The 13086-nt window shown below is 34.1% G+C and overlaps 1 protein-coding gene across 1 annotated transcript in view; it reads left to right on the forward strand.

The window, feature by feature from the left end:
- The window catches only part of MKLN1 (muskelin 1, intracellular mediator containing kelch motifs), a 127568-nt gene that overhangs the window by 56727 nt on the left and 57755 nt on the right, over nucleotides 1–13086 (forward strand). Inside the window, exons 6-7 of the mRNA XM_012659562.1 lie at nucleotides 212–324; nucleotides 9505–9717. Coding sequence (XP_012515016.1) covers nucleotides 212–324; nucleotides 9505–9717 — 326 coding nt within the window. The remainder of the gene's footprint in view (nucleotides 1–211; nucleotides 325–9504; nucleotides 9718–13086) is intronic.

Raw genomic sequence — 13086 nt, forward strand, 5'->3', positions numbered from 1 at the left:
CTCAAAATAGTGGTTCTGCAGCAGCATTCGTGTTTAGGAAATACTAGTCTAGTATATATTTTGGAGAGTTACCAATTTTAAAATCTTATTTTAAAATTTATTTAGATGTACCTTCTTAAATAACCGTAGAAACAACTGGCTAGGTCTGGGTGCCTATGCTTATTTTGTCCTTATGTTCATTCTTTTACACATATTTTTCTGATTTTCATAGAGACTGTTTATTTGTTTGGTGGCTGGGATGGAACACAGGATCTTGCTGACTTCTGGGCATACAGTGTGAAGGACAACCAGTGGACATGTATCTCTAGAGACACTGAGAAAGAGGCAAGTTCTCAGACTTTTCATACATCTATATTACAATGGCGTGTGGGTGTACACTTCTTTTTTTGCACGATTGTATTCTCTAACGTCTGTCAGCAGTGGTAGCAAAAGAATTTGTGGTAAACAAGTTTAAGTACTCTTGAATTTCAGCTTCTATACCTGGCTCTTCAACTACTGATATAGAAACACATCTAATAATATTAATATTTTATAGGGATAATAGAAATGGGTATTTTTATATCATTTAGTTTTTAAACTACTTTAGCCCAGAAATGTTAGTCTGTAACTATCTGTATTTTTTCTCATGTCCTTGTCACCTCTGTTCTTATTTTCAGCATTCATCTTACTTTTATTTCCTCTGGATAAACATGCTTTTGATATTCTGGCCCCTCACTATCTCACTATTTTGACCCCTTACTCTTTCACTGTTTATCAGTTTTCATGAATGATATATATTTTATTTTTAATTGAAATTGTATATATGTATGCATGTGTGTGTCTGTCTATACATATATACATGGATAGGATGAATAGTGAATAAGATGGCCTGGGTTTATGGCTTTGAATTAAACAAGTGCATGATTATACACTGGCGTAAAGCAAATATCAGTTCATTTATTATTTTTTCAAATCTTTGTAGAACTTTTTTATTGCACCCTCCATTTAAGCTGTTTCAGATTATGAAGAAAAATAAACTGTAACAAAACAGTAGAAGCCACAAATGAGAAGGGGGATAAAAAGCCTAATTCAAAACCCACTGATTTTGATCTAGAAAGGCCATTTCCAAAGATGTGGTGCTGTATCTTTAATCCTAGGGAACTGGGTTCTTACTTATGTGGAACTGTGTTCCAGCGATTAATCATTTGGGTAGTTTTTATTTTTTCAAAAAGATCTTGAAATTCTGATTTCTTTTTCTCACCCCTGGTAAAAGTATATAAAAAGGACTTCCCTTTTCAGTATTGAAGTACTTTTTTCTGAAATGATTATTTCTGTCTCCTCAAAAATAAAGATAGATCTAAAAAAAAAATACCTAACTTATTTCTACTAAACTATTTTAAATCTAGGTTGATTACATCCATAATTACTCTCGCAGTAAGCCTAGGATTCATCCTTAAATCCTCCCTCTTCATCACTGAATGTATCTAATTACTGCCTAAGTTCCAACAATTCCAGCATCCAAAAGACGTTTCAAATGTCTTTTCCTCTCTGTTCCCTTTTTTTTTTTTGAGACAGAGTCTCACTCTGTTGCCTGGAGTAGAGTGCCGTGGCATCAGCCTAGCTCACAGCAACCTCAAACTCCTGGGCTCGAGCAATCCAGTAGCTGGGATTACACACATGCGCCACCATGCCCGGCTAATTTTTTCTATGTAGATTTTTAGTTGTCCAAATAATTTCTTTCTTTTTTTAGTAGAGACGAGGTCTCGCTCTTGCTCAGGCTGGTCTCGAACTCCTGACCTTGAGCGATCCACCTGCCTCAGCCTCCCAGAGTCCTCTCTGTTCCCTTTTGGCAGTAATTTCAGCTTTCTGGTTTCTTAAACTTTTGTGTCTCCATTGTTAATCCCCAGATCTATTCTTCATTCATCAACACAGTCTTTAAAAAATATATTTGTGACACCTCTGCTTAAACCCTATGGTTAGCTTTGGTCACTGTTTCAGTTATCTTTTACATTCTATTGCATTATAAACACTCCCAAACCTTCAGTGGCATATAGTAATAAGCTTTTATTTACTCATGAGTCTGCAGGTTGTCTGGGTCATTCTTTTGGTTTTGGTTGGGCTCATTTGTCTAGGAATCAGCTGCCTGTTGGCTGATCTGGGTGGCTTCACCTGGGGCTACTTGGCTGTGTTCTACGTAGGTGCTCACCTTCCCACAGGCTAGTTGGGGGCTTGTTTTCATGGCAGAGGCAGTGCTGCAAAGTGGACATGGGCAATCCATCAAATTTGTTCTTGTCTTATTGGTGAAAAAAAGTCATGTAACAAGTCCAGAGTCAGTCGGTTACTCATGTAACCAAGAGCATAGATATAGGGAATTGTGGGGAACAACAATAATAAAATAATAATGAAGCAATTTATTTACCTCAGTTCCTTTTGCTTAGAGTAAAAACTCCAAATTTCTCATCAAGATTTGGTCCCCAGCTACCTTTCTAGCTTTGTCTCCAGGCTTCACGTGCCATCCATACTTAACAGTTGTTGAAATTCTTCAACTTTCTTACCTATGTCTGTTGGCAAAGTTGTTTTCCCTGTGTGGGATTAACAGAGTCCTCTCCCCACCTTTTACCTAATAAATACCTACTTATTCTTTAAAACTCAATTCTAACTTCACTTTCTCTGTGAAGCCTTTCTTGACATCCTCAAGCAAAATTAAAAGCTTCTTTTGGTGTGCTCACTTAACCCCTTTTAGTATTTGAATGGGTTACTATAATGATTTATATTCCTGTTTCCCTGTCTTGACTCTGAATTCCTTAAAGGCATGAATCGTATTCTTTAGAGTTTATGTATTTTAAGGATGTGACACACATGTTTACTTTTTGGTGAGTAAATAGATGAGGTAAGTTAAATGAAAAGTTAATGCTGGAAAAAAGCAAGGGAATGATAAACTACAAACTTGAGGAGAGTGGCTGCTTTGGGGCAGGGGGTGGGGTTTAGAGGGGATTTCAAAGGTAGTGTTAATGTTCTGCTTCTGAAGCTGGTCGTGGGTAGATAACTTCATCCTATTTTTTTTATACCATATACATATGTTGTAAGTAACATTTGGGATGCAATCAGTTATTTTAAAACTAGTGCTGGAAAAATATAGAGATCATTTTGGTGCGAACACTTTGTTTCTGCTATTTTGAAGTCAGTAGAGATAAGTAAAGTGGTGACTTAGTACTGGAGGTCAGGTTTATTGTATTTATTGTATTATGTTTATCTATTATTTCTTCATATAGATACCGAAAAACCTTTTGTTGATCTACCTGTGAATCGAATGATAATATATGGGGCTAACATAAATGCTCATTCCTTTGAAAATTGAACAGTTTAGTATTTCATATATTTCATTTTATTTTCTATATTAGTGAGTACAAGTTATTGTTGGTTGATACCTAAGGGCATGTATTTTAAAAGCATGATGTACAATTTAAAAGCAAGATTAATTTAATTTACTTAAATTAGTATCGAATAGCACATTTAGCAGATTGAAAGATAAGAGAATGGCTCAGAGAATAATTATTTTAAATGTTCATATAGATATGCAAATAGGTTTTTATAGGTTCAAAACAAATGCATCGTTCTTTAAAGCAACTAATGAAGAAGACCATTTTTATTAGCCTTAATCCAATTCCTATATTCTTTTTTAAGGCTAACTATAAAAATTCAGTATTTTCTAATGTGCCTATAAGCTGTGATTATTAATGAAAATGAAATTTACAGCAAGAGATATCTTATAAAAGGCTTGATTATAGTTTTTCATAAAGGGTGGGTGGGAAGATTTTCTTTTGTATATATTTTTAAAGCATATCTCTTGTTTTCTTACATATTTCTGACTTCATTCATGGAATTATAGAGTAGAAAGGAATTACACATGACTCTTCTTGTTGGAGTGTACTTATCTTAGTGCTTCTCAAACTTTATGGTTTCAGGATCCCTTTACACTTAAAAAAAAAATCCCTTTAGTGTTCTTAGTTTATTTGGGTTATATCTATTGAAAATGACTATGTTAGAAATTAAAACTGAGAACATTAAAAATATTTTTATCAAGTAATTTAAAATAACAATAAACCTATTAAATGCTGACATAAAACATTTTTATTAAAAATAACTTAAAAATTTTAGTGAGAAGAGTAACATTGTTTTGAATTTTTATAAATACCTTAATGTCTAGCTTAGTGGAAGAAAGCTAGATTCTCATATCTGCTTCTGCATTTACTGTCACCTTTTCAGATGATTGTATATGTTCTGTTTTGATTCCAAACCCCAAATGACAAGTGGTTGTTTCTTAAAGGTAGTTGCAGTATAGACTCTGAAACCATATCAGCATTTTGTATTGTTATGTTAAAATCCATTGGTCAGCCTTGCTTTCTGAATGTGTCTTTTACCCATGCATGATTTTTTTTGCCCATGTTTTGGTCACTTGAAAAATATTGGTTCCCTGAGTTATGCACATCTTCCAAATATTTTTATTATATTTGGCATATTTTATTATACAATATCCAAAAACACACATTTGTTACTATCAGTATTGGTTTCATTAGAAAACGCTCTTAAGTATTGAAAAAGTGTTAAGATCATTGTGCCTAAGAAAAGTTTTCAAAAATTCTAATTTTTGCTTTAAAACAGACATTATGTCATGGGCAATAAATTTTGTCAGTTTTCCTTCAAAGTGATATTCTGATTTCTTCACTCATTTTTGAGAAAACATCTGCCATAATGTCTGAATAAGCACTCTTTGATCATTAGTTGTTCTTTCAAGTAAATATAATGTTCCATAGAAAAAGCAACTACACCAGCTCACAACTCAAACAATTGCATAGGTCTTTTTTCTTGAGGCAACCATCATACGTCAAGTGGTACTATTTTATAGCTTTCTAAATCTCTTTAATGTTTGGCTTAATAGAAGGCATCTGGATTTCATATCTGCTTCTGCATTTAGTTGCTATATCAGAAATCATATAGCCTCTAGAAAATTTCACATACACTCAAAAGAGAATGAGAGTATAAAGACAAATTTTTATCTTAGTATTGTTGTAAAAATGACTTTGACCTATGGACTCCCTGAAGTGCCTTGGAAACCCCAGACTACCCTGAGAACTGCTGCTTTAATCTAATCCATAGTCCCTATTCAGATATAGACAATCATCCCAATACTGCTCAGTAATGTCCTTTACAGGTATCCTATTGTCACCCTCTAGCTCCCCATCCCTGACCCAGGATTTATTCTGTAATCATGCATTGCATTTTGGTATTATGCTTCTTTAGTTGTCTTTAGTCTGGAATAGTTCCCTAACCATTCTTTTTCTTTCTTGACTTTGATATTTTTGAAGAGTACAGGACAGTTATTTTGTAGTGAATCCCTCAATTGGGTTTGTCTGATGTTTCCTTAGGGTTGAATTTAGGTTATACATTTTTAGCAGGAATAACCCATGGATGACATCAGCTCCTCCTCAGTATATCATATCATGAGACACATTATGTAAGTTTTTCTGATGTTAGCTTTCATCACTTGGTTAAGGAGGTACCTTCTAGATTTCTCTACCTTATAATTAATAAGTAATTTGTGGGGAGACATTTTAAGATTATGAAAATATCCAGTTACTCATAAAACTTTCACCCTTTTCTCATCCCTTAATGAGACTGCTAAACCTTTTCCCCAAAGTGGTTGTACCATTTTATACTTCTGCCAGCAATGTATGAGACTTTCGGTTGCTCCCCATCTTCTTTCGCCATTGATTTGCTTTGGCCAAAAATCAATTCATCATATATGTCTCCTTTTGGACTCTAAATTCTGTTTCATTCTATTTTGGTCTCTTCTTATACCAGTATGACACTCCTTTGATTATGTAGCTTTATAGTAGTTCATGAGGTCAGGTAATGTAAGACCTTTTGGTTCTTTTTCAAAATTTTTTTGGCTTTTCTAGGTCCTTCACATTTTTATATAAATTTTTGAATTATCTTTTCAGTTTCTAAAACTGTTGGGATTATGATGAGTACTGTGATGAATCTATAAATCAATTTGGAGAGAATTGTTATTTTGATGATACTTAGTCTTCTAATCATGAACAAAGTTTAATCTCCATTTAGTCATTATCTCTCAGCACTCTTGGAGTTTTCAGGTTAGAGGTCTTGCGTATTTTAATTAAATTGATCTCAGTGGGGTTTTTTTGTGCTATTATAAATGGAATTTTAAAAATTTTATTGTCCGTGTGGTTGGCTGGTAATAATATAGAGAAGTACAGTTGGTTTTTAAATATTGACTTTGTATCACGTCACTTCACTAAGTCCACTTATTATTCCTATTAGCTTCTTTTTTTATTTTTTAAAATGTCTTAAGCGGTCATTTTACTTCTTCCTTTTGTTCTTTTTTCCATCATAACTTTTTGGTTTTTTATTTTTTATTGCCTTCCTTATTGCACTGACTTGGACTTCCAGAGTAATGTTAAATAGAAGTGGTGAGAAAAGGCATTCTTGTTTTGTTTCAGATCTAAGAAGGAGAGCACTCAATGTGTCACCATTAAGAAAAATTAGATTTCATATTTTCTTACACCTTTATCAGATCAAAGCAGTTCTTTCTATTCCTCTTTTGCTGTGAGTTTTTATCATGAATATGTGCTGAATTTTATCAAATGCTTTTCCTTTATATGTATTGATATAATCATGTTTTTTCTTTTTTATTCTATTAATGTGGCAAATTATCCTGATTAATTTTCAGATGTAAAATCAACTTTGCATTCCTGAGATAAACCCCTTTTAGTTATAAAGTATTCTTTTCATGTATTGCTACTGATATTTGATAATATTTTGTTAAAGATTAGTTTTATGTCTGTGTTCATAAAGCGTACTAGCCACCTGTAAATTATTTCTCTACCTCCTCCCTCTTTCTTCCTCCCTTCTCCCTCTTCTCTTCCTGCTCCTCCTCCTGCTGCTCTTCCTCCTCCTCCTTTGTAGTGTTGTTGTTGTTGGGTTTCAGTGTTATGTTGTCCTCATGAAATAAGTTATGAGTGAAAGAGAATATAGCTAAAAAGTAGAGTTATTTTTCCTCCTCTATTTTCTGAAACATTTTGTCTAAAATTAATGCTGCCTTTTTCTTAAGCACTTGATGAAATTTACCAATGTAGATATCTGGGCCTGGAGTTCTCTTTATGGAAAGATTATAAATTATGAATTAAATTTTTCAATACATATAATGACTTCAGATTTTCCTCTTTTATCTCATGTCATCTTGGTAAGTTATATTTTTACAGGGAATATGTCTGTTTTATGTACATCATCGAATTTTACCTATGTTTTTCATAGTAGTCTCTTATTTTCTTTTTAATTTCTAGAGATTTTTGTAGTGATAATCCTGCTTTCATTTCTGGTATTAGCAATTTGTATTTTCTCTCCCATTGTAAAAAATTAGTCTTGTTAGTTATAATTCTGTCAGTCTTTCAAAAAACCAGCTTTGTTAATTTTATGTATTTTTAAATGTTTTCTATTCTATTTCCATTTTTTCTTCGTGCTTAGAGTTTAATCTGCTCATTGTTTTAGTAGTACTTGCGTTAATTTAAATAAAGCAAGATGTTCTATTCTGTTAAAATTTCAAATTAAGAAAAATTCAAATCTTACACTTTAGGAATTATGGCTTAGATTTATTATATGTTACTCTATCTTTGTTTTTGAGATTATTTAATTACGGAGGAAATCCTTTCTGAGATAAAATTTTCACTTTATCTGCTCAACATTTTCCTTGACAAAAATTTTTTGAAATAAGTTTAAAAATAATAATTAGTACAAATACTAAAGTTTACATTCAAGTCAGCTTAATATCTAGATTCATAACACTCATTGTCAAACTGTTCTTCCTGCCTCATATTCCTTCATTTAATCTAATTAATACTGCTAGATTATTTATAACCCTGCTTTTTTATGTTATATCTTGGTTTAGAAATCTATAATGGTTTTTTTATTACCTACAAGATCACGTTCAATCTCCTCTGTCAGTCATTCACCAGGCTTCCTGTTTCCACTAAACTTCAATTCTATATTTCTGCAGCAAGAACTCTTCATCTCAGTCATAACCATATACACTGTATTAACAAATATATTTTTGTCTTTTTTTTTTCTCCTCTGGAAAAAGTAATATGAAATAGTAGTGAAAAGAGCACAGTTTTTGGCTCTGGTTACACTAGGACATAGATTCGCCATCTTCCTAATTTCGTGACTGTGGATAAATTACTTAGACTCTGTGAAGTGGTCATAATGTTTCCTTATAAGGTTGTTATAAAGATTAAATGAGACATACACACATTCACAGTAATAACATAGGCAGAATTTAGGAGATGTTTCGCAAACATTAGTTCCCTTTCCTTTCCCCCTTTCAACTAATCAAACCCTGCCCAACTGAAGTTATTTTTCCCTACCGTGAACTCTTTGGCTATGCTACAATATTTTTTTTTTTTTTTTTTACTTTTTATTCAATCCTGTGATATAAGTAATCTCAACTAATTAATTTTATTGATAATATGGCCAGGGGCGCGGTAGCTCACGCCTGTAATCCTAGCACTCTGGGAGGCCGAGGCGGGCAGATCGTTTGAGCTCAGGAGTTTAAGACCAGCCTGAGCAAGAGCGAGACCTGTCTCTACTAAAAAATAGAAAGAAATTAGCTGGGCATGGTAGCGCATGCCCGTAGTCCCAGCTACTAGGGAAGGTGAGGCAGGAGGATCACCTGAGCCCAGGAGTTCGAGGTTGCTGTGAGCTAGGCTGACGCCATGGTACTCTAGCCTGGGCAACAGAATGAGACTCTGTCTCCAAAAAAAAAAAAAAAAAAATTTATTGATAATATACTGTTCTTGATATTGTTCCCTAATTATTTTTTATTTGATGTAGCTGTACTATTTATTCAATCAGGAGAGTCAATTTTATAATGTCAAGGATAGATGAAGAAGTCAGAGACTAGATTCTTATTCTGCTTCTTTCACTAGCTTGATACTTTTCCTCTCTTGACTTATATTTCCTTATCTTCAAAAGAATAGAATTAAACTGGAGATTTTATTAATGTTTGTTCCAATTTTGAAATTCACTGTTTCTAATATTCTTGCAGTACCTCTTTTGTGCTGGATTCTGATGAGAGATACAAAAATATTTTTCAGGACCAAATGTGTCTTAAAGTAGATTGATATGTCATAGGGAATTGAACTCTGTGCACAAGTGACTGAAATGCAGTGCAGTATATGGTGGAAGCCATGTAGATGTTATAAACAGAGTGCCATAAGGTGCAGAACAGTTCATCTGATCTTTCCTGCTGAATTTTAAGCATTTGTAAGATAATATTTGTGTCTGCTACTGCTTATGGCTGCTTTTGCTTTCCTTTTGAGATTTAAGCCTAGTGTTGGACTCAGATTAGTTGACTTGCATTTCTTAAAACCCTTTTAATGAAAGGTAACAAAAAAGGGCATTTAATTTATTTTGTTTTTTTTTCCTTCTTTTTTATTTCCCTCTCTACAGAATGGTCCTAGCGCCAGATCATGTCATAAAATGTGCATTGACATTCAGCGGAGGCAAATCTACACGTTGGGGCGTTATTTGGATTCCTCTGTGAGGAACAGCAAATCTCTGAAAAGTGATTTCTATCGTTATGACATTGACACAAACACATGGATGTTACTAAGTGAGGATACTGCTGCTGATGGAGGGCCGAAATTGGTGTTCGATCATCAGGTTTGATGCACAGTTAAATATATAGTGGAATTAATTAGTACTCAGTAATTCTTGCTCTTTGAGTTTATTTTAGATGTTATGCTGAGTTGTTTAATATTAATAGTTATTTCTACTATAAATACCTATGACAGATAATAAAAATAGTTATGGTTTTGGTAGATATAAACTTATTCTTTAAATTTTTTTCTCTTGTTGCAAGATAAAATATGAAGATCTCAGAACATAATTGTTAATTTATAAAAGTTTTAGTATAGTATGGTAAATATTCATAAATCATAAGAGTAACAACTTGTCCTTTTAATATTTTTAATTCTGCATTTCTGGAAGACATTTAAAATCACTTATAATGAGTTTGAAAATTTGAAATCTAGAGCTTTTCTTCCAATTAGTGTGAAATATGTTTAGTTTACTTTATAATGACAAATTTGTTATAAACCTAGGAAGGAATTTGATATATATTAGATTAAATTTAGACTCAGAACCAATAGACATTATATAATAGTGTTATAGACAAGACTACACATAGCAGTATTGTAAGCCATTTTAATATTAACGTACGTACAGCTCTTATCATCATCCCTGTCAGTATCTTTATTATTGTTATCTGTCTTTGAACACTTATCCATATCAGTTCAATATAAGTCAAACAAAACAGTAACCACTTTGAATTCTATAGGCAGTTTTACTTGGCTCAACCTGTGTCCAAAGTTTTTTTTGGAGTATGGAGGGGAAAAGACTTTCTCATGCAGGGGTGGGGAACCTGCTGCCTTGGGGCCACATGTGGCCTTCTAGATCCTTGAGTGTGACCTTTTGACTAAATCCAAATTTTACAGAACAAATCCTTTTAGTAAAGGGATTTGTTCTGTGAAGTTTGGATTTGGTTGAGAGGCCACACTTGGCGATCTGGAGGGCCACATGTGGCCTTGAGGCCGTAGGTTTCCCACCCCAATGGGAGATGGTGCTAGGATTATGCGAGTCTAGCTTAGGCCTAAAATATTATCTAGGAGTTAAAACCCAAATTTGTGTCTTTGCAGATTTTTGTTAATTCTTTGCTTTTAAAGTATCCTTTTGCCGTGTTTATATTAACATATAATTGTTATATTAACATATACAGGAGAATAGTAAGGAAAAGAGGAGCCAGTTATATTTACCAAGTTCAATGTTCCCTAACCTTTTTGGCACCAGGGACCCGTTTCATTGAAGACAGTTTTTCTACCCAGGGGATAAGAGGGGGAGGATGGTTTCAGGATGATTCAAGCACATTACATTTATTGTACACTTTATTTCTATTATTATTACATTATAATGTATAATGAAATAATTATACAACTCACCATAATGCAGAATCTGATGCACTGCTAATCTGGCAGGAGGCAGAGCTCAGGCAGTGATGCAAGCGATGGGGAGCAGCTGTAAATGTAGGTGAAGCTTCACTCCCTCTCCTGCCGCTCACCTCCTGCTGTACGGCCCGGTTCCTAACAGGCCACGGACAGGACTGGTAACGGTGTGTGGCCCAGGGGTTGGGGACCACAGAAGAAAGTAGTAGGTGGAAAATCAAAAGCATTAGTCTTCAAAGAACTCCCCAAGTTGAATTTGGAACCTCTGTTGGCTCTATATAACTGCACTCTGCAAAGCTTTGGACATCTCTGCTAATGTCCTTAGTGGTGTTCATGTGGAAAATAAGAACTTCAAGAAAAGTTAGGCTGTTTCTGATCTTTTAAAAACATCAGCAGATAACATTGTTAGGGAACAATTTATTCTCTTGTTCCCAAATGGTTACATTGTTCTTTTATAAAAGATATTCTTTTTTTCTTTTTTTACAAACCAAAAAAAGAATAGCTTAGTAATAGTCTGACTACAGCACATAGAAAGTTCTTACACGTGGCCTCCATGACTTTGATACAATAGGATGTTCCTTGGAAGCTGAGTGCTGTTAAATAATGCTTGGTTTTCAATTGATTAGATGGTACAGCAGAACACTAGGGGTGAAAGAACAAGGATTTCAGCCCTAATTGAGCTAACATTACTAGCTCTGTGACATTGTGCAAGTAACATCATGCGTATATACTTCCATTTTCTATTCTGTTTCATGCAAATAAAGCTATAAGTTAGAGCTTTACACTTGTGTTCATGACAGTCAAAAAATCACTTGTGTTCATGACACTTTAGGATTTAACACATAATGTTCGGATTTGAGAAGAATATGAGAAAGCTAGAGACACAAATACATGTTTAAAAGTTATTTTGCCATTTTGGATTTTAACATATTAAAAAATTAAAATTTGAAGACTTTGGATTTCTTAAGAACATAGTGGCAGCTTAGTTTTCAAGCTTTCCACATTGTTGCTTTGTGTGATTTTTAGAACAATGAGAATCAAACAAAAAACTTAAGCACACACATAGAAGCCACATATTAAGCAAACTCAGGAGGCAGAGAATACCCACAGCTCCCAGCTTTTTGTAAGTTTAGCCAAAACAACAGAAACATCCAGAACTTGTGCTGAGGCCCACAACGATGTATTGGGGAGATCTGGGAATGCAGAGGGAGCCTAGCAGTGGTACATCGTAGTGGGAAGTGTCAGGAATGAGGCAGAGATTACCCAGGGCACCTACATGGGCAGTCGATGAATAAACAGGTGGAAGGCGCCCAGAAAGGCCCGGAAGTGGTAGATATCAAAAAGCACGATTTTCTAAAAGTGAAGGAAACACTGTGACAGGTGAGGGCAATGGCTCCTTTTGCAATGACCAGTAAGAAACTGGGGGAGCTCAAAACTTGAGATAAACCAGATGAGATTCAGAGAATTACGGAAGACATGGCTTCACAGAAACATCATATTTTGAAGAGGCCATTCAATTCAGTAGCAATAGACCTTGGGCAAGAAACCCCCCTTCTGTAGGAACTCTCTGTGAAGTTGTCTGGTCCAGAGAAGTTCAGCTCACTTAAATATGAAAAACTAAAAAGCAATAAACACCAAATCTGTAGAGAAGTACTCAAAAAAAAAAAAAAGAAAAAGAAAATAGCAAGAATTGCCTTTATGCAGAAGCAGTTGTAAATTATATCCCAGTATTCTAACATGAATTAAATGACTTAATGAAGCTTAAAACTCTGAGGAAAACTATAAAACGTAAATTGAAAAGTGCAAATCAGATAGCGAATTAATAGGATCAAATGAAACTAGACCTGCAAAAACTCAGGAAATAAATTAAAGGAAAACATACAACCACTTTCAGAAATAAAGACTTAATCTATAAGCAGTATAAAAAAGAATAGGTGAGGATCATACAGCATAGGAATAAGATAAAACAGAAGTAAAGAGATAAAAAGGATTAACCAGAAAATTATAGGAAAAGTAGGCAAAGGAAAGCCAA

This window comes from Propithecus coquereli, unplaced genomic scaffold, assembly GCF_000956105.1.
Source record: "Propithecus coquereli isolate 6110/MARCELLA unplaced genomic scaffold, Pcoq_1.0 Scaffold620, whole genome shotgun sequence".
Classification (NCBI taxonomy): Eukaryota; Metazoa; Chordata; class Mammalia; order Primates; family Indriidae; genus Propithecus; species Propithecus coquereli.